This window comes from Erpetoichthys calabaricus, chromosome 18 (genome assembly GCF_900747795.2).
Source record: "Erpetoichthys calabaricus chromosome 18, fErpCal1.3, whole genome shotgun sequence".
Taxonomy (NCBI): Eukaryota; Metazoa; Chordata; class Cladistia; order Polypteriformes; family Polypteridae; genus Erpetoichthys; species Erpetoichthys calabaricus.
In genome coordinates this window covers 57,500,347-57,526,215 of record NC_041411.2, presented here as the reverse complement: position 1 = coordinate 57,526,215, position 25,869 = coordinate 57,500,347, and the positions used below count along the sequence as shown (strand labels likewise).

Here is a 25,869-nt window from a genome sequence, read left to right as displayed (position 1 = left end):
AATTTGTCATTTTTCAACCTAAAATAGAGGTCCATGAAGGATTAGATCCCCAATAATGGATGAAAGGAAGAAGTGAAGTGCATCAGGAATCGTAAAGGGGAATTAAAAAATACAGACAGTGAAATAGCAGATCCTCTAAACTCACATTTTTCTGAGGTCTTCACAAGTGAGGAAGTGAACCTGATAAAATCATATCCTCTAGTTCTTAAGGAAGTAAGCGAGTACATATATAAACCCTCAACGCATATTTTTAGGAACTCAGTGCGTACTGGAGAAATTCCAAAGGACTGGAAAATGATAAATATTATCACCCTTTATAAAAGGGAATTCTATGAGGAAATAACAAAAAGATATTATATATTATTTATCTTGACTTTCAGAAAGAATTGGATAAGGAGCCATATGAGAGGTTGGGCATCAAACTAAAAGAAGTGGGAGTTCAGGGTGATGTTTGTAGATGGGGGCAGAATTGGCTCAGACACAGGAAGCAGAGGGTTATGGTGCAAGGAACCCTATAAGACAGCGTTTCTCAACCTTTAAGTATTTGCGACCCGAGTTTTCAACAAGAGTTTTAATCGCGCCCCCCCCTAATGTTTTTTTGAAACCCTAATAAAATTTTTGGCATCTGTTGATGTTGATGATCAGTTGATGTTGCTAATGTGCATGTTGAGACTTTCAACAGAAAAGGCTCTTTACTATTCTGCATATAATGGTATGACCCCTTTAACTGAAATCATCGCCTTCTACACTTAAATTTAATGTGTGGATTTAACTAAGGATTCAAACAATGTGTTGGTAAAGAACAACTGGATAAAAGCAAAGACATATGTATGCTGTACAACTCAGAAATATTGAAGTATTGTTGTAACACATTTGAGAAATCATTTATCCCGACATTACCCATAAACAATCTCGGTCAACATTCAAAACGAGTAGAGCCTATATTTGCACTGGAGACGGTGTTTAGCTTCAAGCTTACATTTAATTTGCCTCATGCCCAAAATATAACAGACTCTATAGCAGTTTTTTTTATCTGCAAAGGTAACAGACCTTGTACTGCTGTTGAAAATGAGGGCTTTTGAAAAATGATACAGGTTTTTGAACTGTTGTATGCCATACCAACCAGAAAGCAAATAAGTTAAGTAATTGTACCTAAGCTTTATGACGATCTTAAGCAAACCATTGTTATATCTCTCGGGTCAGCGCAGAGAGCGGCCCTAACTTGTGACAGCTGGACATCCAGGGCTGCAGATTCCTACAAGACAATCACATATTACTACATTAAACCCAAATGGGCAGCTGTGGTGGAGGTGTTTTATGCCAGTCACACCAGGAACAACCTCACTGTCTATATACAGAGCTGCTGATGTTCCAAAACTTTTCTAACATTTCCAATGTGCTGTTCCCATAACGTGACCACATCAATCACAAGTTTGTTGTGAAGTAGCTCCATAAGCTGTGCCGAATTGTTGTCAGTTACGATGACTGGTTCTTTGCCTGTTATGTTCCATTCATCTAATGCCATTGTCAACAAGCATTAGCTCTAGATGCCGGTTTTAAAAAGCTTCCTTTCTGTCTGAGGAGTAACTGTGAGGACACATTTTTGAGACAGATTAATGTGACTGCTACACGTGAGAAATTGAATTTTAACTAATTTAAGATTATTTTAAATGTCCTGTAGTGGAATAAATTTGGGTAACAGTTTAGTTGAAGGGTGTCTACATGGAGATTCCTAACACATGAATAGGTTACTTATTTAAGAAGCAGAATCTGATTATAATATTATTCATACATTAATATAGATGTTTTATAAAGTAGATGCTACTGCACTGTATTAAAACAAGGAGCCCCATAATATGTGTGGACTCTGATGTGGCAACACATTTATTAGTTAAATTATGGCAAATGTTGAATGAGTGCAGTGTTGTGAATTAGTTTTTGTTCTTTTAAAGAGTAATGATATTTTGTTCCACATCTTGTAAATACTGATGTTAACTCTTCATTACTAATCAGGTACTGCTTCTTAAATGTCATTTCATGCTTTTTCATATGTTATGAAGTATGAAGTCATATAAAGTGTTACTGACATTTGTCACATTAATGTTCTCTATGCATGATTAAGTAATTTCTTAAAAAAAAAAAAAAAAAAAAAAAAAAAAACCCCACCACTGCAGATATATTAGTGCACACTAATTCAATCAAGATAACATTGATATTGAATCAAATCAGGACATCAGTGCTAATATACAGCCCTAGTTTACAGCATAAATCAGAGCAAAAACCAAGCCAAGAGATCAAAAATATTCTCTACAGATCTTATACACAAGATTATGCAGAGACACAGATATTTTGGGGAAAGCTTAAAAAATAAAATCTGCAACACTGAAGGTTGCTAAGAGCACAGTGACCACCATAATTATTAAATGGGGTAAGTGTGGAAACAACCTCAACTCTGCCTAGACCTGACTGCCCGGCCAGACTGAGCAATCTGGTAAGAGAGACGACTAAAAACCCAATGGCCATTCTGGCCGAATTCCAGAGAACTTGTGTTAAGGTTGTAGAAACTTCCAGAATGACAATCACTTTTGCAACACTCCACTAATCTGGCCTTTATGGCGGAGTGGGCAGACAACACATGAAAGCTTGCTTGGAGTCTGCAGGAGGCACCTAAAGGAGTCAGATTATGACAAACAAGACTCTCTGGTTTGATGAGACCAAGATTAAACTGTTTGGTCTCACTTCTAATTGTCACACAATACCATTCCAATGGTGAAACATGGTGGTGGCAGCATCATGCTGTGTATGTTTTTTTTTTTTTTTTTTACAGCAGCAAGTAATGGGACATTAGTCATGGTGGAGGGAAGGCTGAAAGGAGCAAAGTACAGAGGTATCCTTGATGAAAGCAGGCTTCAGAGTGCTCTGGCCCTTAGAATGGACCAACAATTCCCATTCCAACAGGAGAATGACATTAAGCACAAAGTAAATACAACACAGGAGTGGCCTAGGGACAACTCTGTGAATGTTCTTGAGTGCCCCAGCCAGAGACTAAACTTGAACCCATACAAACATTTCTGGAGAGACCTGAAAACAGCTGACCACGGAAGGTCTCTATTCAACCTGACAAAAGCTCGAGAGGACCTGTAGAGAAGAATGGAAAAAGATCCCAAGATCCAGGTGTGTGAAGCTTGTTACACCATACCCAAAAAGACTCCATGCTGTAATTGCTGCCAAACTTGCTTTAAACAAAGTACTGAGTAAAGAGTCTCAATGTCTGTGTCAATGTGATAGTTCAGCTTTTACTTTTAATAAACACTAATAAATCACTTTTGCAAACAGGTCTATACTCTTCTTTTAGTCTTGTCTGTCCGAGGTATTAAGTGTTGCTTGATTAAGAAAAAATGAATTCAAATGATTTTAGCACAAGGCTGCAGCATAAAAAGATGTGAAAAAGGGGTCTAAATGCTTTTTGAAGGCACTGTATATAACCTGGTCAGGTCTTTTTCAACAGAACATACTGCTTTTACTCATTTGAAGACTTAGAAACCGCTTTTACTGTTGGAATGTGCAAATGAAGCATGATGTACATAAGGCTAAGTGATTTGAGAATTAGATTACAAAGATACTTTGATAAATACTATTTAATATTGCATTAAGTGTTTTTCTGAATATTATGTTCAATTAAAAAAACGATACACACCCGGTGTAAACTAAATCAGTATCAGACCTCACATATATTTTAAAGTATACTTACTTAGCTGATGAAATGACAGGCATATGTGTAAGGCCATCATCTATAATTAAAATGTATAAAAGTACAAAACCATAAACTGTAGTAATTAGCTAAAAATGCAATCAATACTAAAACGACACTACCTTTAAAAGAAATAAAAACTACCTACTGTGCCATCTGTCAGAGATGCTATAGTCTGGTCTACTTCGTGACAGGATTCCCTTTCCAAAAAAACCCTTTAAAATATTTGGTAAAAATGAATTACACACCACTAAACAGAAACCACAAAAACATAAATATCTTTGAGACTAGGAACATACCCTCGCATAAAGAGCCTCAATATCTTCTGGATCTGTCACGATGACGTGCTGATTGAAGAGTTCTGCTCTGTATACCTTGTGCACTTTCGTCTTTCCTTCATCAGAAGATGTGTGAATAGGGAAGGGGGCCAGGTAGGACTCATAGACCTTCAGGCGCCTCTTCGGAGCCTGGAAAACGGCTTCTGCCATTGACTGGTGAGTTTCAAATAATTTCCCTAAAAGAAAACCAAGTGGTTTGTCATTTTTGAGCATACAACTGCTTTCGACATGAAAAAAAAAACTCAACTCGGTTCTGTTCTTTTTCTTGGAGTTGTGTTTCAAAAATCTAAATAAATTAAACTACTGAACGTGTTCTGTTTAACGCTCAAAGGAAAACACGGTACACTTCCTACACGGGAAATGAAAAGTGTGCAAGCCGCCTCATCATTGTGTTCTACTTTACAGCGGTTTAATGACCAACAGTGTGCATTCTGTAATGGTGATGAAGAATCGCTTTGTGTTCCCACACCTTGAAAGACACCCACTTGTGATACATACTACCATACGGTTCTCCAGCTCGTGCAGTTCTGTTATTCTCAACTACAATTATTCTATCCACTCTCATGGGGTCCGCCAGGAAAAAAAAACAGAGTGGCAAAACGAGCTGCAAGAGAAGAGTTCCGCGTTCGTTTTTCGTCCGAATGACAAAACGTGTCAGATAAAACATATTTGCGGAATACAAGAGCAAAGCTTTCGTAGAAAAATTAGGTTGTAAAGGAACATTTTCCCCCATTTTGAATGTTGCGAATAATTTTCCATGGCACTGTGATATGACAAGTTGTCATTCTTGAATGAAAAAATACTAGAAAGTAATAATAGAAAAGCAGAAACATTTTATTAAATGAGAGTAAACAAGTATGATTTCGAAATATTGTTCTTATCAAAGCAGTTGTAAACAACATCAAAACAATGACATGAAAAAATACGCATTTTAAAAAGGAAAGACTACCAATGATATACGGGAAATGTAGTTTTTAACCATTAAGAGAGGCGCAAGTGCAGGGGACGTCACAGGGAAAAGGCGCATGCCCAGTGTGTTCTCATCTTTTTTCTACTCCCGTGACTTCCAAGTTCAGTCCTGGGGGGGTATTTTTCGTAAGTGGATTACTCGTTTAGCCGGATGTAATTGTTGACGATTTGGCCTGATCTTGGATCTGTCGGTTTTTCGAAACTTTTGCTGGATGTGTTGTCATAGCAGCACATACAAATCCCAGGTTTGTTCTATGTAAACAAGGATTAGCACACACACTTAATCAGTGTCCGTGCGTGGAATTCATTTAGTCATGGCTTCGCCGTTCATGAATGAGCGACCAATTGATATCTGTGCGCAAATTATAAGAGGATAATTTCATATTGAGAGGGGTTTGCGCGATCGGCAAGATCCTTTATTGCTCCCGGAGGAAATTCTTTTCGAAAGATTACGCTTTAGCCGAGGGGGAATATTGTACCTCAAAAATTTATTAGCGCCTTATATTCGAAGTCAAACTAGGCGAAGTCGGGCTCTCGCAACCACACGGGCAGTATGCATTGCTTTGAGGGGCTTTTGCAAGCGGCACTTTTTAATTTATATACTGTAGGCGATGCGAAAAATCTATCTAAAAAGTGCAGTTTGCCAGGCAATCCGTAAAGTCTGTTTGGTTCTGAAATATTTCCTTCGGGTTTTCATAGTGTTTCCTGGACACCTGCGTGTGCAGACAATAAAAGAGGCGTTTCATGCCATTGCAGGTATGTAATACACAGGCAAAAATACCCACAGTTCCATAATGAATCTCACAATCAGCCTAACATTCTCATTACGCAGGATTTCCAAATGTGATTGGGGCACTGGATTGTACGCAGATCCGAATAAAGGCCCCATCAGGTCCAAATGAGCCAGAGTACATAAACAGAAAAGGCTTCCACAGTATGAACGTGCAGGTAATGTAACTTTTTGTAAGAGTTGAAAATAGCCAATAGGCATGTTGACATACAGTTAAAATTGTTTGACCTACATACTATAAATTCTCAGATGATCTGTGTTGCATCCTATCATGTATCAAATGTGGATGCTAAATGGCCAGGGTCTGTTCATGACTCAAGAATTTTTAAGGAGTCACACCTGTATCGGACATTTGAACAAGGTAATAATCTAATTATAAAACATGGTGATGTGTGTATTGTATTCACAATTTTTACATATTCCACAGGTCATCATGATGCAGTCATGCTTGGGGACAGGGGATATGCCTGTAGGCATTTTCTAATGACCCCGTTTCCTAACCCCAACCCTGGGCCACAAACTCGATATAATGCAGCTCTTTCTAGGACAAGGACATGAATTGAAATGACCTTTGGCCACCTGAAGGAGAGATTTCAATGTCTAAAAAGGCTGAGGGTTGCACCTGACAGAGCATGCGACATAATTGTTGCATGCTCTGTCTTACACAACATAGCGACCATCAAAAAAGAAAGTCCCTGAGGTTTTGGTGCAGCCTGATAAGGACCTTGACCCAGTGCACCTTGAGCAAACCAGTGGCAGAGCTGCCAGAGACAGAATTGTGGCCCAATATTTTCAATGAAAAAGACAACAGTGGTTTCACAGCCTCAAGTCTTTTTGAATATGATGCCACAAGCTTGGCACACATACCCTTGGCCAGTTTCGCCCATTCCTCTTTGCAGCACCTCTCAAGCTCCATCAGGTTGGCACACTGTATGGCACACATTGAGGACAAATATATGCAATGACCATCCTTTACCTGAAATGAAGTGACCACTGCATCCTGCCACTGGTTCTGAGGAGGAGCTTCCCCCTGGAATGCCCTCAGAAACAGGGCGATGGGCATTTTGCTGGAGAGCCAACTCTTCTGCAGGGGTTAGGTCTGAACCACGTGGACCTCCACCTGTTTTTTGCTTGTCTGCCGCCTTCTTACTAGCTTTAAAATTAATGTTTTTTATATTAGATATGATTCTTTATGTCAACAATTCTTTAAATAGTTATATACCAATATTTACCAGTTTTAAGTATATTCTTGTACTTCACTTTAACCTGTTCCCATGTTCTCCTTGTGCTCACGTTTGATCTGGAATTATGACATATTAAATAATCTGACACACAGGAAATGAAACGCTGCATTCAGTAAGTACAATGCACACTACATACACGTTTAATTTGTCGGCCACTTTTTGCCAGCCATCTTTTCTGGTTTGGGCTGCTTTTGCAGTGTTACCCCTTGTGCATATTAAATCTTGAAATTCTTCATATCCTTTGAGTAAAAGGTCTTGCTCCACTTGTGTAAAAAAATGCACCCGTTCTTTCGTCATTTTGTTGCAGCCTATCAAAGACTTGCTGATCATTTTTTCTAGACTCAATATATATATTTCAATCAGCGCGAGCGCGTGCAATCATCTCAGATGATTGGATCCGGGCCGCAGTGGCTGCATGTTTTCACTCTAACCATCTTCTTCATTAGTGAGCCGTTTTTACTGCTAATTAACTTCTTTTGCTTTAGTTTTACTTAACTTGACTCAGGTCTCTTAGTTGTCTCATTTTCCTTAATTAGTAGCCAAACAATAATGAGACACAAAACAAGCCACCACATAACCAGCTAACCTGAGCCCACCACACATTAGCTGAAAATAAAGAAAGGTGAAGGTCTCAGTAAGGTTGATCTCTCAGGTCACAAAAACATTTTGACGGTGTTCTTAGAAAAAACAGAAAAATCAACAGATTTGGAAATGTCTGCTGTGGCAGAATGAGAGCAGCAACAAGCCATTGAATTAAATAACGGGTTTAAATAACAGCAAAAATCAGCTTCTCATTAAGAGACTGATTGGAGTGAAATTGGTTGGAGTTTGAAATCCCAGTTTAGCTGGTCATCTATTGGCTCGTTTCACGTCTCATTTCTGTTTGGCTGCCATTTAATGAAGAAACAAATCAATTCAGAGGACTGAATCCTTAAAAACAGGGCTATTGAAATGAAGGGAAAAGGAGTTAATTAGCAGTGAAAACTACACACTGATTAGGAAAAGGGTTAGAATGAAAACTTGTAGCCACTGCGGCCCTCCAGGCCCGGTGTTCGACACACTAATCTACTACACAGCTGCATTTGAAAAACCTACTTATCCCGGATGAGTTTCATCGGCATTAACTCATCCAAGATGAGGCATCTGATCTTGGATGATTTAAGTGACATACGGAAAATACCCCTCTGGAGGAGCCGAGTGGCTACATGTTTTTGTTTCCAATCAGTTTAACAGTCAGTCAGACATTTAGCCACTAGCTGATCTCACTGTGGTCTTTTTCTCTAGTCAACGTTTGGGAAAGTACAGTAGCGTGATGGTGACATTTTCTCAAAACGTACAAATATTGGTAAGTTTGCCATAGATTCAAAATTAAACTCAGTTGTGATTTTCTTCTATTCATTCGCCTTGCTCCTGTGGAGTCTGCTTAATAAATTGCATCCTAATAATGAACATTAACAACTAGCAGAATAGATATCAGTGGAAAACGTCACCCAATGCTGAAAGGCTGGAACTACTTAAGTCCCTTGTGCGCAAGTCTGCTCAATATCAAATAGATAGATAGATAGATAGATAGATAGATAGATAGATACTTTATTAATCCCGATGGGAAATTCACATTCTTCAGCAGCAGCATACTGATACAATAAATAATATTAAATTAAAGAATGATAATAATACAGGTGAAAAAAACAGACAATAACTATGTATAATGTTAAATATTAACGTTTACCCCCCCTGGTGGAATTAAAGAGTTGCATAGTTTGGGGGAGGAACGATCTCCTCAATCTGTCTGTGGAGCAGGACAGTGACAGCAGTCTGTCGCTGAAGCTGCTCTTCTGTCTGGAGATGACATTATTTAGTGGATGCAGTGGATTCTCCATAATTGATAGGAGCCTGCTGAGCGCCCTTCGCTCTGCCACAGATGTTAAACTGTCCAGCTCCATGCCAACAATAGAGCCTGCCTTCCTCACCAGTTTGTCCAGGCGTGAGGCGTCTTTCCTCTTAATGCTGCCTCCCCAGCACACCACTGCGTAGAAGAGGGCGCTCGCCACAACTGTTTGATAGAACATCTGCAGCATCTTATTGCAGATGTTGAAGGAAGCCAGCCTTCTAAGGAAGTATAACCGGCTTTGTCCTTTCTTGCACAGCGCATCAGTATTGGCAGTCCAGTCTAATTTATCATCCAGCTGCACTCCCAGATATTTATAGGTCTGCACCATCTGCACACAGTCACCTTTGATGATCACTGGGTCTATGAGGGGTCTGGGCCTCCTAAAATCCACCACCAGCTCCTTGGTTTTGCTGGTGTTCAGGTGTAGGTGGTTTGAGTCGGACCATTTAACAAAGTCATTGATTAGGTCCCTATACTCCTCCTCCAGCCCATTCCTGATACAGCCCACGATAGCAGTGTCATCAGCGAACTTTTGCACATGGCAGGACTCCGAGTTGTATTGGAAGTCCGATGTATATAGGCTGAACAGGACCGGAGAAAGTACAGTCCCTTGTGGCGCTCCTGTGTTGCTGACCACAATGTCAGACGTGCAGTTCCCAAGACGCACATACTGAGGTCTGTCTTTAAGATAGTCCACGATCCATGCCACTAGGTATGAATCTAATCCCATCTCTGTCAGCTTGTCCCTAAGGAGCAGAGGTTGGATTGTGTTGAAGGCGCTAGAGAAGTCTAGAAACATAATTCTTACAGCACCACTGCCTCTGTCCAAGTGAGAGAGGGATCGGTGTAGCATATAGATGATGGCATCTTCTGCTCCCACCTTCTCCTGATATGCAAACTGCAGAGGGTCAAGGGCGTGTTGAACCTGTGGCCTAAGGTGGTGAAGCAGCAGCCTCTCCATGGTCTTCATCACATGTGATGTCAGAGCAACAGGTCGAAAGTCATTCAGCTCACTAGGACGTGATACCTTTGGGACTGGGGTGATACAAGATGTTTTCCAAAGCCTCGGGACTCTCCCCTGTTCCAGGCTCAGGTTGAAGATGCGCTGTAGAGGACCCCCCAGCTCCGATGCACAGACCTTCAGCAGTCGTGGCGATACTCCATCTGGACCCGCTGCTTTGCTGGCACGAAGTCTCCTCAGCTCTCTGCTCACTTGCGCTGTTGTTATTATGGGTGGGGATGTTTTTCCTATGCTGGTATCAGCAGAAGGATGTGTGGAGGGTGCAGTACTCCGAGGTGAGAGTGAGAGTGGGTTAGGGTGGTCAAACCTGTTAAAAAAGTTGTTCATTTGGTTTGCTCTCTTCACGTCTCTCTCAAAGGTGGTACCCCGCTTCGAGCTGCAGCCAGTGATGATCTTCATCCCATCCCACACTTCCTTCATGCTGTTATTCTGCAACTTCTGCTCCAGCTTTCTCCTGTACTGCTCCTTCGCCGCCCTGAGTTGGACTCGGAGTTCCTTCTGCACACGCTTGAGCTCATGCTGATCACCGTCTTTAAAAGCCCTTTTCTTCTGATTTTCTTCAAATAACGGCTTAAATAAGAAAAACACCAGAAAAAGTGGAATGAGAATGATGATGATGATAATGATGAAAATCTTAGAAACCTGTATTATCTTCATCATCATCTCACTGCACAATCCCTATGAATTATCTGAGCCAGTAGGAAGCCTTCCTCATTGCCAATAATCCATTCTGAACTTGGGCCATGTGGAATACTCTTCATCTCTGTATATTCCCAGACGTCATTCCAGACATCATAATTTTACATTGTCTCCCATTCTGCAAATTGCCCAAACAACCACTGTTTCCTTGCTTTTATCTTATCCACACCCATTGTTCTTTTCAGGACTTCTCAGATGTTTTCATTGCTCACACTTTCTCTCCAATTTATTCTCATTATTCTTGTTTACAACCACATTTCAAATTTGTAAGTCCCATTCCATTTACACAGGTGCATTGCTATCTTTGTCTGTCATCACAAATACTTTGTCTTGTCTTTGTTGATATAAAGTCCAAAGTCTTTCCTATCCCGATGTGTCTTTTGCAGAAAAAAAAACAAAAGGATAAAACCATTAAATTAATCACTATGTCACAAAAAATAAATGCTTTCTTTATTACAATAAAAATTAGCACACACCATTTTGTAATTTATTGATTGACCCCAAATGAGAGAAACTAGCTTAATTAATGTAGGATATTAGTAAAAGGAGAAAATGAGCAGAAAACCATGCAGCCACAAAGTGTCATCAGGACAAGGTGACTGTTGTCATCTCACACCCAATTTTTTTTTTTTTTGCACTGGTTATTTGTGTTATATTTTTTTACTTATTTATGTTTAGCCATAACTTGTGTTTTCCAGATTAAGGTGGAACTTGGGGGACATCTTCACAGTTTTTATAACTGAATTATTATTTATATAGAACTATTTGAATATGATAGCTTTTCAAGTTCAATGTGTGCTTCTTGAACCAAACTGTGTCTCTTATTTGTAAAATATCGAATGCCCTCAGGAGTTAAACTGTATATACGAAGACAGCATTAATTGTTTATAAATCTTTGATAAAAAGACCAACTCCATTAAAAGTGACCTGTAATCATCCATCAATTTTTTAAATCCTCTTATTTCATGAATAGGTTTTGAGGTGTGGATGTTTTCATAGCAAGCAGGCAGCAAGGCTGAAATCAGTCCTAGTGAAGACAATATCATTCATTGCATGGCACTCTCATGTTCATGCATACATTTACTATACCAAACCCATATAGATAGATTCACTTACTCATCTAACATACACAACTTTCAGATCTAGAAAGTGTAATGAAATATAAAGATTTATTTTTTTCAGTTTATTAAATAAGATTTGTAACATTTAACTTGTTTTTGTATTAGTATAATTTGGATAAGATTTAGCTTTTAAGTGAATAAACTGTGTGACCAAGACTTTAGCTATATTATGGAGCTCATAAGGGAATTGTGTGTATTTAAACATGAATTTAGCAAAAAGGTTTGGAGAAACAAATCCAAACATCATGCTGTCAGGGGAGGAGAGCTGCTGCAGAAGTTGACTTCCTACATGAGACAGAAAGGATGGCCTTACAAAGGTTTAGATGTAAACATATTAGAAGATGTTGTGGGACAAGTTTGAGACATCTTTATAAGAGGGTGCCAGTTTAGATATGTTCTTCATTTGAACTATCAGCTAAACAAATTGATGGGAATAACAATTCTGGGAGGTAATCAAACAGATAAGAGTGCTGCTTAAAATGTAAATATAAACAAATGTCAACAAAATGTGTTATTATTTATTAAATTGCTTATGTTTAAGCTCAGATAAACTAACTAGTGTGTACATGCTTTTAAGAAGATGTGTAATAGGGGCTCATGTGAATTTTGTTTTTTAACTTGTATCTCATAATTAATTTAAAATAACTTCAAGTTGACAAGTAGAAAAACCAAAGGAAATTCTCAGTCATCTGACTTTCGACTGAAAATACTTATTAAAAATAGCCATTAAGCCACATCATAAGTAAAGGCACCTCTATTGACTTGATGGAGATGCTATACAGATTGTGAGAGAGGCAGATGACATATGGCTTTTGATATGAGAAATGTGAAACACAGTGTTTTGTATGAGAAAGGGAAAGGGCATAGGTATTTCTGAAGGATTCACCAAAACATCATGCTGTCAGAAATTGAATGTACAGAGCCACCAACAAAATAAAAATACTCCCCAATGGAGAAGAAGAGTAAGTTTTTACAATGTCACTTACATTTAAAGAATGCCTTTGTTGGAATTAAAAGAAGAACTCTTTAATTTACACAGATATCCCTCACCTGGCTATACAGTCCTTGTTTTGAATCATTCAGGTTGTATGTTTTCTTTTACTTATGATTTCTAACATTTCTGCCTGTTTTCTCTGCAAATAAACATAACTAATGATTAAATTAAAGTTTGAACATTATTTTGCTGGAACTTGCCGTCTTTATTGATATCATATGCCCAAATCTCTCTATTATAAAAAAAATCTTGGAAGGAGACGAAACGTGATTTTCTCGGAGAGACACTTATATGTCCGGCGAGACGAGTCTTTGAGCCAAGAGATTTATCCACGCCTGGGGCTGGAAATAAAGGACAAAGAGTAGATGACAAAGTAGAATGGCGTAAAGAATTCAAAAATGTTGGTGTGGTACACATGCAGAGCAGGTTAGAGATAAGGGAAGTATGAAAATTCCAAAGTCTCAAAAAACGGACAGTAAAGATCGCATTAGCACAAACAAACAGATATTATTACTCGGTGAAATAACTGAAATAATGGAACAGCGAAAAGAGATTGAATATATTGTTCAGATTTAAGTTCGGAGACTTGTAGATCATCTAATTCGTGTCGCCAGCGAGAATTAAAAAGTTGGTGCGGTATGAAGTCCCATGAGACAGAGACTTTTAACAAGATTCTTTCAAGTCACGCCCTACTTACAACTATTTTCAAACAAGACCACGGTCATCTAACCTCAGTCATGTGAATGCTTTTCTCAGACACACTTCCTGCACTCACAGCTCTTGTAAATTTTATCAGGACTATAATTTTATACATTCTAGATGCTAAGTGAAGAAGAAAGAGCATGGACAAACATTCGAAAAATGTTATTTATTAGAGAGAAAGAAATGATATTCACTCACAGGCAGTTGTTGCGTTGTTACAATGTTAGTCCAAATACAGAATCAAAATTCAATGTGATTTTGAAGAAAAGTTCATTCCAAATATTGTTTTTACTAAAGTTTTAAAGTAAAAGTGAAAATAATGCATATGTAACAATTGAAAATGCATATGTAATTATATGAAAATAACAATCTCTTAAAATTGTATATCTGGTTAACCAAACCCAGGGGGTGGGCGAGTGAAGACAGCAGGGGGCAGAGGCCCCTAGTTGATGAATATTATCTGCTATTTGTTCAACTTTTTCAAAGGAAACAATCTGGAAACTAAAGGATAAACATGACCTGGCGTGAGGTTCTTCTGGTCTTGTTGGAGAATGTCTTACATGTTTGTTCAGGTTTGAGCTGTGCTTGTTCTGTTTGATCTGTGCAGTCCTTCCAAAAGTAAATTATCTGTGAATCCCTGGCAGAAGCCTAGCCCTTAAGGCGGCTTCTGTCTTTGCTATGGTAGTTTGAAAATGTAGCACTTTTAGGGGTAGCGATTGAGGTGTTGAAGGAGATTGGCATCCCGACAGATGTGCAGTTCATGTGCGGAGTGACTCCTTGCTATTGCTAATGTATTGAAACTGAGGTAGTTAGCCTAGACCACTGCTCAGATTTTGAAGCTGAGGTAGCCAACCTCAGTTCTTGTTGTCTGTGATGAGAATTAAGTGAATGTTAAATAAGGATGTACATGTACATCAAGACTAATAAATTTGGCATTTCCAGTGTTAACTTGTCCACCAATATTAAAGAATCTTAGGTATTAAAATAACTTTCATGAACATGTTTACACAATAAAAGAGACAGATAAATAGGTAGATAGTACTTTGTTTGTTCCAAGTGGGGATTCAAGCTTTTACAGAAGCTCAAGAAATATTATAACAAACAACATCAAAAACACCTTCAAACACACACAAGAATTACAAAAAGGACGAAAACCTCTGACTTGGGTAATGATAAGTAAGCAGTCTCAATGATTGATTGATAGATAGATAGATAGATAGATAGATAGATAGATAGATAGATAGATAGATAGATAGATAGATAGATACTTTATTAATCCCCAAGGGGGAATTCACATACTCCAGCAGCAGCATACTGATAAAAAAACAAATTAAATTCTATCCATCCATCCATTTTCCAACCCGCTGAATCCGAACACAGGGTCACGGGGGTCTGCTGGAGCCAATCCCAGCCAACACAGGGCACAAGGCAGGAACCAATCCCGGGCAGGGTGCCAACCCACCGCAGGACACACACAAACACACCCACACACCAAGCACACACTAGGGCCAATTTAGAATCGCCAATCCACCTAACCTGCATGTCTTTGGACAGTGGGAGGAAACCGGAGCGCCGGGAGGAAACCCACGCAGACACGGGGAGAACATGCAAACTCCACGCAGGGAGGACCCGGGAAGCGAACCCAGGTCCCCAGATCACCCAACTGCGAGGCAGCAGCGCTACCCACTGCGCCACCGTGCCGCCCCCAAATTAAATTAAAGAGTGATAAAAATGCAGGTATAACAAACAGTAACTATCTATAATGTTAACGTTTACTCCTCCGGGTGGAATTGAAGAGTCGCATAGTGTGTCTGTCAGTCTGTCAATGAGGCATTATAAAGGCGTATAGCTGTTGGTATAATGGAGCCCCAATAGCATTTCTTGACACACTACTGATGAATAATTTGTTGGCTAAAATGAATAAATGTTAGTGTGTCAAACAGAGGACATACGGCACATGTCATAATCAGTTTTGTCTTCATTTTATCCTCCACTACTACTTGCAGGGGGCTGAGAGCATCTCACCATAACTTTAGCCTGCCTTTCTATTTAGCTTGTTGGTTTGGGGAGCCCCTCTTGACATAATGTAACCAGCCCAGCACACCACATCATAGAAAATTAGGGATGCAATGAAGGAGTGCTAATTCTATAAAATATCCACCTTTATTTAACTGAACGTGTCAGGGTTAGAATTTATCTTGACAGTACTGGTGCAAGGCAGACACCATGCTTCTACAGCTGCCCTACAAAGCACTGGAGGGCAGATGGGCAGACATAGTATTGTCTGCAGGTACAGTACTCATGAAAGAAATAAACAATTGTTACCAGACAGCAGGTGATGAGCAAAACGTAAGTACCACACAATAAATGATCACATTTACAGCACCTCAGAACGTTTTGGAGAAACCAAAGGAAATTTGGCAGAAATTAAAGAGTGAAATTGGCCCCTAGTTAATACTGTAATGGCACTAATAAGTTACATCAGCTAAAGATGAGTCACCTATAGTATTAGCCAGCATCCCATCATACAAATGAGCAGCTTTAGAGCCAGTGGCAGGGTGTGTATAAAAACAGAAAGCTTTGCAAAGCTGTAAACAAATCAAAGCAAATCATATTTTATTTGTTACATACAAGATATAAATAAAATTTAATATGCAGGGACATTCTTAAAAACATTCCAGAAACAGGATTCCATGTGGTGTGGCAATAGTAAAAAGTAATTTTAAGGATAGAAAGCTACCAAAAACAACCATGTAAAGAGCAGAGAATCCATACATTATTTGCAATGAAAACTAGCAGACAATAGACAACTAATAGAAAAGCTGTAGACACAGATGAGTGAGTCTGGGAAACACTCATTTAGTGCAGGGCAGATGGTGGTGCGGCACCCTCAGATTTGTCCAGGGCCAGATTAAGACGAAATTGGGCCTGATGCTGCAGCGCAAAAAATGGCCTATTTTTTCTCGGCATTGGTGCATGTGCATTCGACACTCACCGTACATGCGCTCTCTGACCGACCAAGGAGCCTTAATTGCTTGCTACGCAACCAGCCAGCCTTTATTGAACATGAATAATAATAACGACGTAGTATCGTAACAACTCGAGATTAACATCAAACTATGTAACATCAACATTCAATAGCAACTGTCTGAAAAGTGCACTTAATGCAGAAAAGGCTAAACCAGATCAACTTAACCTTGACATATTGTCACCCTAACTACTGCGCTAGTGCTGCTTACTTATATTGCTGTTTTTCGAGGTTTAGCAAGCGCGGATTCTTCGATCGTGTCAGTGAAGTCAAGGCGGCTGCGCAGCAGCTCATGTTCAATATAATAAGCGTCAACATGCTTAGCCTTTCCTGCCCCACTGAGGACCGCAGCTCACCTTTGACTATTCCCAACTTTGAGAAGCTCCGCTCGCCGGAGATATCATAAAGTGACGTCACGTGAAAACCTAACAACGAAATACACAAAATTTCGCAATTCTCTTACGAAACAGAGTCATAAAAAATGAATTTGCAGAGACATTAGGTCAAAGTGACTCAGTTCAAGCTCTTGAGGGTAAAAATATGCCCACGATTTAAATTTCATAATAGACCAGAATCCTGTCGAGGATTTAAAAAATTCTAAACATCCATGCCGGGCCCGCGGGCCGGCTTTTAGTTTTACCTTTACAGATAACCATTTAAATAGCCATCGATTTTTCCTGTACAACTAAATTTCAAGGTGAAAAATTTACTACGTGGCACTCACCGAACAATAATAAAGTGGCAAGAATCCCCAAGATATTGCAAAAAACGCAGCTAAATTACTAAGTAAACTGTTTAACGTAAAATTGATAGCATTAACTTGAAATCTTCGGTTAACAATAAACACAACGACGTTACAGTTACGTCACAGCGCAAAGAACAATAGTAACTTACATTTACATTTACAACATTTAGCAGACGCTCTTATCCAGAGCGACTTACAACAGTGCTTAGTAGTTTGACTGTTCTTCAGTCTTTAAGGCTAGGATTAAGTAACTGTATAATAAGTAACGCTGTGTCTAGGCGTCCGAAAGTCGGACTCCAAATTTCATTCTAAGAATTATTTTGAAGTTAATATAGCAAAGGAAAACTGTTCAGCTTCCGGAAAATTCTCGTCTGTTTTCATCTGGGCCTATTTGAGGAATGGGCCTAATGCTGCAGCATCAATAGCATCCACCTTAATCCGGCCATGGACCTGTCTCTCCGTGGGTACGGTTGCTGGCTATAAACTAGCACACATGGCTTGGAGTTGGTGCGCGGTGAGCCCCTTTGGATCCGCGTCGTGACATACTCACTTGGCGAAGTGTCGCATTTTGATTAGAACCTGAAATGAAGAATTTAACTGTAGTCTGTAGGCGTAACATCACTGGCCGTATAAACCTGTAAACGTATACTTGTGCCTGATGCCGCCGGGTTAAGTTCGTATTTGGAACAAACTGACGAATAAAATGAACGGATTGAATACATTGACGTTTACATCGTGTAGGCCACTAGGTGGCGAGCTTTAGTCGCGAATCAAGTTGAGATTTCACTTTGTTGAAGTCCATGTGACTCCCAGACAATTATCATAACTTGGACGTCTCACTGGTCTTGGGGACCAGAAACCATGCCCACGGAACCGACCCTGCATGGAACGCTAGTCCATTGCTAGTGCAATAACCACATGTCAGTGTCGCTTTCAAGAAGGTTTCACTGGGAGCAAAGTATGAAACATCTTGGACAGGACGCGAGTCCGGCCCGCGCACACACTTTCGGACCCTATGGAACCGAACATGAACTTTGGGGAGGACCTGGAGGAGAACTCAAGGAGACACGGGGAAAACGCAAACTGCAGACTACCTGTTACTGTGATATGAAAATCGGCGATAAACACTAATAGTTTTAACGTCTTTTTTATAAATGAATGTTCTGTATATTTTTCTTGCTTACCCACAATTTCCTTCATTTTATTGTTTTTTTTTTCTCTTTCATAAGGAGACGTAACTTAGTTTTCAGTTTGAAAGCGTAAAAAGTGATGCAAGTAAATGAGGTAAAAAGTATTTCCGAAGCGAAAAGGAAAATATAAATATAAGGTGTGGGCTGTTAGGACGTTGTATGTCTAACATCCTTTTCATTTTTCTTCTTGGAAATCGCTTTGACCCAACTCTATCCATTTCTGCAAATGTGTCTTCTAAACGTTATGCCGTGCTATACAAATGAAACGGCGGACGTGCATCTTTAGTTGGCGAGCATGTGAAGTGATTTGCCTAACAGCAATACATTGTATTTTCAATTTAGTTTTAATGTTAAAAATTCAACATTTTAACCACGGGCCTTGACTGAAGCGCACATGCAGCTCAACCTGCATTGCACCGAGGCAGTATGGTGACCTTTGCTGTGTATTGGTGTGACCCTGAAGCAGAATGCAGCTTTGAAGTTTCAGCTGAACAGGACATCCATTGCTGCACAACCTAACCTAGCTGTGGAATGTTTCAGAAATAGCTACTGAATGGACAACTCCTTAACCCAAATTGCCTTCTTCTGAACTGTGTAACATTCCTAGCTGGAAGCTCATAGTTTAACTGGTTTGGGGAACCTACATCAACTGTGTTGAGGATGGGACAGGCCTTTGACATTTAGGCTATTTGTGACAGAGCCTTTCTAGCTGGTATGTTGTTCTTCATAAAGTCAGCTACATGGTTATGTACCTATAAAATCACTGGCTATGATGGCACAGTGGGAGTGTGGCAAGAGTCAGCTACATCATTGTGTGGTTAAACATGCCACCTTTGTAATTAGTTTTGACAAACACGTGTCAACAGTTTAATCCTGTCAGCCAGGTGTCATCTCTGCTTAGAGAGAGGAAGGAAAATGTGAGTGCAAGGTGATGCTTGGTTAGGCATATTTGGCGGTGAGGCAGTAAAAATATTTTTTCCATCAAAACAGATAGCACATCACTGCTAGCCTACTCCCATTTTGGCCACCACTGGTCACATGTCCTTATGTTTTGGTGGTGAGGTATTCCAGAGTGCCGTAGAGCACGCTAGTCCCATTGCTTTGACCGTGCAGGATGGTGCTGAGATTGTCATGTGTGAAATGGACACAGTGAATGCTAATGCTGTGAACTGTAGACATGTGCCCTTGTCCAACTGGCATCTCTTCTCAATTGACCTGCCCAGAAGAGTACTCCTGCCTTTGACAAAAAGGGTCTAAGCAGAAAGAGGAGCCCCAAATCCAAGTCAATGAGATATGAGCGGGCTCAGAGTATGTGTGGATGGGTGCCAAACATGTCACATGTGTGGTTGTCTCTGACATGCTTTACAGATGAGTGAGAAAAGTGTCTTTGGGTCTGAGTTCCATGGCAGCCTGGTAAGTGAGAGTACAAACTTTTCAGTGGGCACTGTGCCGCCTTGAACCCAAGTCATTTCAGCACCTTGGACATAATAAATGTAAAGAGCTTCTATGAAAGGTACTATATAATGTTTCTCCGTAGAGCGGAGTTTCTTTATATTAGCAGTGTTAGTTAATTGACACATTACCAATCGCTGGGAACCGATGCCACCTTGGATGTCCATGCTTTTTGTGAGTAGTTTGATGCACAATTCAGCTCTGACCATAGAGGCAAGTGCTCCCTGTTGAGTCACCACACTTTGCTGCAAAATCTAGAATCGGGCCCAGTCACAGTGACTGCAGGATTGGGCTCGGGCATGAGCTCTTGGTAAGGGTCACCTCAGAAAGTGCCCATTTTTGCCAGCTTCACCTCTCCAGCTGCTTTTGTTTTACATTCTGGCAGGAGGTAGCCACCGGAGGATTTGCAAACGCAACGCACTTCTGCTGAGACGGCACAAATCTGCAACAGCAGGCCTGCATCCAGCATGGTCATCTGCCAACTGGAGGCAATCTTGACATCAGCCAATCGCATGGTGACTTTCCTTTTCCCACCCCTGCCAGAGTGTGAGTTAGAACGGCACATGCAGATATGCTGGTCAAGTTGAGTTCTTTAGGATCCCCAGCGCCCTTAAGGCTTGCACAACAGCGATCCTCAGAATAATGCAAAGGTGCCAAGGACTTGTTCAGCCTCCTCTCAGGCCCACCCCCACCCGGTACTTGTGATTATGACTGCTCTAGCCTCACCTGCCCTCTGTTACTGCCGATAATGACCACAATGGCTGGATTGGGACAGCTGTCATTGACAAACCTGCACTGGCTTTTGTAATGCAGCTTATCTGTTCCTCTGCAACACGTACACGCACATTACAACAGGAGAGGCGAGGTGGGGGAAGTGCTACCGCCAGACGCCATGCTCCTGCAGCCAAACAGGTCGTGCCAGTTCTATGGGGTGTTTGCAGAAAGTCAGTTTGGCTGCTTGTCACCTGATGCAAAGCACAGCGTCCATATTACTAACTGCCTTGTTGCCTGGCTTTGGACCCCCACAATATGTTTTTGGTGAATTTTGGGCGTTCAGAGCAACGGTGGATAAGAAAAGGTGTCAATGGTGCAAAAGTATAGTACACATTTGGATTGAAATGCATTTTGTCATAACAGTGGGGAAGATAGGGTACTGCCAGAAATGATATGCTTAGTATATGCATGCATCTTCTGAATAGTCCACCTTGATGAAGAAAGAAAGGAGTGTGACTTGGCAGGAAAGAAGAACTGCTTTTCTAGGACACTAAAGAAAAGGCCATCCAGCAGGTGTCATGGGTACTTAAACCTTTCTGCAGAGAAAGTAAAGCCGTGGAGCGCGCTGAAGCAAAGTTTAAGGGCACCTAGGCCAACAAAGCAGAATTTGTTTCACTCAGGAGAACACAGATCAGGAGGTCAGGCAGTGAGAAATCATGGCTCTCTTTAAAAAACGGTTGGGGCACTAGGGGCTGCTCAAAGTAATCCTTATTAAAAATGATCACAGCCCCTGACCCTGAGACAAGGCGTAAAGCACAAATCTAATGAGTCCATAGGCGAGGAGGAAGACAGAGATTGAGTGGTGAGAGGTGAGATATGGAACTTCTTTTGAGTGTTTTAAAATCAGTAAAGGGGTGAGTTCAGCACCTGCATAGGTAGGCTGGGAGGAGCTGTATGACTGGTTGTTTAATAATCTTATTCATTTATTTGGTCTTTGCTCTTTCCTTCCTCTCTTGTAATTTTGTATTTCATATATTCGATACTTTTGCATATCTTGGCCTCCTTGACATTATTCTGAGTAGAGGTAGCTCATCTGTTATGACAGTGAATGATCACAGTCACCTTCTCTTCATTTGCTTTTGTGTCTGCACACTGCTTTGTTTTGAATGTGCACATTGGAATGGTTTTCTGTATCAGCGTGTGTCACATCACTGTCTTAAAGTGAACAGTTTTCCTTTTGTGAGTATACATCAGCACGGCAATGTGTTTGTTGTGCCTGTCTGTGTGTATTTGTTGCTGTGTTTTCATGTTTATCCATGTGCATGGCAGTTATGTTTTGTATTTTGCTGTGTGTAGCCGCACTGCTCATAAGTTTTGTGTGTTTACAAGTTGGCTTGTTTCTGTTTTCAGTTTTTTCTCTGTTTGTTCAACTTTGTATTACTACTTTTAAAAAGAGTCTTACACAAAGGTGTATTTTGTTACTGTGCAACTCCTCTTGTGTTTGTTTCAGCATGTTTGGATACTTGTTAAAGAAATGGCATTCTCCTTTGAGTTTAATTTTTAGTTCCTGTTTTACAAACATGCATACATTCACAGACATTTTGAAAATGCAGCCATTGTTTGAGTGGAGGCCCCCCTCTTTTTTTAACAGTGCATACAACTGTGTATATATTTATGAGAATGCATGCTTGAAAATGTTTGTGTTTGCATTTATTTTTTGCATAAACTGAATTATGGGCGGCATGGTGGCGCAGTGGGTAGCGCTGCTGCCTCGCAGGTGGGAGACCTGGAGACCTGGGTTCACTTCCCGGGTCCTCCCTGCGTGGAGTTTGCATGTTCTCCCCGTGTCTGCGTGGGTTTCCTCCGGGCGCTCCGGTTTCCTCCCACAGTCCAAAGATATGCAGGTTAGGTGGATTGGCGATTCTAACTTGGCCCTAGTGTGTGCTTGGTGTGTGGGTGTGTTTGTGTGTGTCCTGTGGTGGGTTGGCAACCTGCCCGGGATTGGTTCCCTGCCTTGTGCCCTGTGTTGGCTGGGATTGGCTCCAGCAGACCCCGTGACCCTGTGTTCGGATTCAGCGGGTTGGAAAATGGATGGATGGATAAACTGAATTATTTTCTGTTTTCCTGTGTATGTTTATTTGTATATATTTCTGCACATGTGTTAATTTCTGTGGTTATTAGATGCATATTTTTGTACAGGTGTGATCTGAAAATGTTCAAGGGACAGACTCTGGCCCAGCAACCTTGAATTGGATGGAGTAGATCAATATCTATGTGTTTGTATGAAAGTGACCATTTCTGATATTTTCCACTGTTCATGTATGTGTGTGTGAGCATTGAGCCTCACAGCTCCACTGCCTCTGTGGAGTTTGCATGTTGTCTCTGTGTCTCCATGATTCTTTGACGGGTTTTCCAAATTTCCTTCCTCATCCCCAAGCACATGCAGGGTGACTGCAGACATGTGTGCCCTGTGCCAGACTGTATGAGTCCTGTCCTACCTTGTGCTCAAAGTTGATTTGGCCCCTCTGACATCGAACTAGGTAATGTGGATTAGGCAATGAATTCACGGATTGTACATTTGGGTGTGGACATTTCCACAAGGATGCTGCAGTATTTTGATTTGTATCTTTGTAAATAAGTGTCTTTTGTGTTCATTTGCATTAGTGTTTTTGTTTCTTGTATCTGTGTGCATATTTGTGAGTAAATGTTTGCTACACTGGTTTATATATGTTTTGACAAAATTGAGAAACTGAATCCCGATTGGTCTGAATGTGTATTTTGCTTGCATGAGTAAATTTGTGTGTATTTATGTGAATTTTGAGAATATTTAGGGATTGCCCTAATGTGATTTTTTTCCTGTTTTTTTTTCTTTTCTGTTACATTACCATTTACGTCCGTTACTATCATTTAAAAGCAGAACCTGAAAGACATATCTTAAAACAGTGGTCAGGATACTGGACTCCAGGTCAGTTCCTGCCTCCCACTCACTGAATGACCCTGAATAATTGATTTGAACCACTACTTACATTGCATACGTGGAGTCAAAAGTTATGTATCCAATTTTTGTAAGCCAATTTGTGTAAAAGCATCTACCAAATATAAAGTAACATCAACAGTAATAATAATAGATTATCTGCATAAATGTCCAGTGTTTAGTGGTTTATTTTAACTATATTGCACTCTGAATGTGTCCAGAAATAACATAACATAGCACTCTTAAACACGTCCAGTCCAATTCAGAGCCTAACCCAGCAGCACATGATGTCAATGGAGTTGTGAGAATAAATAAAGACAAGGATGCAAGGTCACCAGGTGAGCTCATTTAATTTGCACATAAAATATGTATAAAAACCACAGGAAAGATAAATTATTTGGTGATTTGCGCCATTTCACGTTTTGTTCAAGTTCTAATTCAAGTGGGATGTGTAGAGTAAAAGAAGGTTCTGCTTGTGTATAAAAACGTTGTTCAGCTTTCACAGTTTCCCACATGATGACAGTGCAATGTGTAAAAAAAGAAGCCAAGGCAGCTGAATTAGTGGGTTGGTGGGTGGTCTTGATGCATTTGCCTAGTACAGGTCCTTCATGATCTCCTGGAGCAGTGGGTGAATGTTCATTTCCAGTTCAGTTTTCTTGAGCAGCTGCAGAAGCTGCACATGCTCAGTCACAATCTGCCGCAGGTCCGTCATTTTCTGCAGCAGTTTGGCGAAGAGGTGGGGTGCATCAGGGTGGTTCATCTTCAACTGCAGCTCCAGGGCTTGCAGCATGTTGTCTTGTAGGTCCTCAATGGGCTTCACATTTACAAGACCTGGGCGATCTGCCAAGAGCAGCAAGGAAAGTTGAGTGTTAGCAATGCTCGCTATGCCAATGACAGCCTCATGTCCCCAGACCCGGCTGATCTGCCAAGAACAGCCAAAGAGCTGTGAATTAGTAGGGTCCAGGATGTCAACACTCACAGCCCTACCCTTCCTTACATCGTGATGTGGTGATGTGCTAGGAACAGAGTGGACACATAAGTGGTTGGAATATTTCTCATGCCAGTTCCACCCTCCTGCTTCACAAGACCTGGGTAATCTACCAAGACCAGCAGAGAGAGATCTGAACTAGCAATGCTCACTTTATGAATTACATTTTTCTGTACACATGCATCTGTTTCATCTGCTACGAACAAGAGGGAATGTTGTGCATTAGTAGCACCCATTATGTCAACACATCTCAGGCACACCCATGCCATCTTTCACACAAAGCATGTAGATGACAGACACAATGAAGACACTTTTGATTTGCTCCTAGCCATACACCAGATGCACATTCCACTCCCAGTTAAAAAGACAGCATTTCAGTATGCTTGCTGTAGACCCTTACCTCCACTGAGAATAATCACGGCTATAAAGACAGCCAGGTCACTGTCATCCAGCTCCAAGGAGTTGAACTTGACAGAAAATTCAAACTTGGGCTCCATGAGCTCACAGAATGGCTTGCGTAGGCTCTTGAGGAACTCACGAGTCATGAAACCCTGACCGTCAGAGATGAGGACCCCATCCTTATTCATCAGTGAGGCCAACGTGCTGAAGATGACCTCGTGCACGCCGTACTTCAGCAGAGTCACCTGGTCATTGAGGTCCAAGCCGATGAAACCCGGAATGCTTTTGGCAAACTCTGTGATTTCTCTGACTGCCTCTACAGAACGAAACTGACAGCGCTGGAATAGTTGGATCTCCACTTCCTTGTTTTGTTCTTGCCCCTGACCTGGGACTGAATTTTGCTTGTAACTGACAAACTGTTGACCAGTCATCAGTGAGTTCATATCATAGATGACAAAAGGCTGAAAAAGAAGAGGAGAGTACAAGCATGAGTTGTGAGGACCATCGCCAGCTTCGTTATAATGCTAAATGAGCAGGCACAGACACGTGCGGCATGACAAGACTTGGCAAAGCATGCAGCCTACAGGGCCACTGTGCAGTTAAATTAATGTAAGATTCCCAAATCCAGATGCAGGTTACAGAAGGTCAAGCCTATCTCTTTGTAGGATCCATTGATACACCCACGCCCCATAGGTTAGAATTAAGAATTAAGCTAATGCAGGTCTTTGGGGATGTAGGACAAAAAACTGAGAAAACCCCACACAGACATGGGAAGAACAAACAAACCCCATAAAGACCAGGAATGAGATTTAGAATCAAAATGTTGGATTACATAGGATGTACATATGACTTGCAGTTA

The 25,869-nt window shown here is 40.7% G+C and overlaps 5 protein-coding genes across 34 annotated transcripts in view; 2 read left to right on the top strand and 3 right to left on the bottom strand.

The window, feature by feature from the left end:
- The window catches only part of tsen2 (TSEN2 tRNA splicing endonuclease subunit), a 226,119-nt gene that overhangs the window by 14,521 nt on the left and 185,729 nt on the right, over positions 1-25,869 (bottom strand). Inside the window, exons 1-4 of one of the 5 annotated variants that reach the window (XR_003718902.2) lie at positions 4,588-4,696; positions 4,051-4,265; positions 3,900-3,966; positions 3,752-3,791 (exon numbers count right to left, since the gene is read on the bottom strand). The exons of 1 other annotated variant lie outside the window; for it this stretch is intronic. Coding sequence is in view for 3 of the 4 variants with exons in the window: in XM_028824422.2 (XP_028680255.1) it covers positions 3,752-3,791; positions 3,900-3,966; positions 4,051-4,265; positions 4,588-4,654 (389 nt within the window). In the remaining variant the exon portion in view is untranslated. Of the gene's footprint in view, positions 1-3,751; positions 3,792-3,899; positions 3,967-4,050; positions 4,266-4,558; positions 4,697-25,869 lie in introns of those variants that run through there. 3 more of the 5 variants (XM_028824422.2, XM_051921483.1, XM_051921484.1) reach the window with 3 other exon arrangements.
- The window catches only part of mkrn2os.2 (MKRN2 opposite strand, tandem duplicate 2), a 211,981-nt gene that overhangs the window by 21,883 nt on the left and 164,229 nt on the right, over positions 1-25,869 (top strand). The gene's annotated exons all lie outside the window — the stretch shown is intronic.
- Positions 1-25,869, bottom strand: part of LOC127525814 (E3 ubiquitin-protein ligase makorin-2-like) — a 218,235-nt gene that overhangs the window by 63,814 nt on the left and 128,552 nt on the right. The window lies entirely within an intron of this gene.
- The window catches only part of raf1b (Raf-1 proto-oncogene, serine/threonine kinase b), a 303,901-nt gene that overhangs the window by 162,063 nt on the left and 115,969 nt on the right, over positions 1-25,869 (top strand). The gene's annotated exons all lie outside the window — the stretch shown is intronic.
- Positions 23,959-25,869, bottom strand: part of LOC127525813 (peroxisome proliferator-activated receptor gamma-like) — a 249,439-nt gene continuing 247,528 nt past the window's right edge. For 6 of the 7 annotated variants that reach the window (XM_051921494.1, XM_028825104.2, XM_028825106.2 and 3 more), the window contains 2 exons: positions 25,012-25,471; positions 23,959-24,463 (listed from right to left, as the gene is read on the bottom strand). In XM_051921494.1, the coding sequence (XP_051777454.1) occupies positions 24,216-24,463; positions 25,012-25,471 (708 nt within the window). In that variant the 3' untranslated portion in view covers positions 23,959-24,215. The remainder of the gene's footprint in view (positions 24,464-25,011; positions 25,472-25,869) is intronic. The other variant, XM_051921496.1, reaches the window with a different exon arrangement.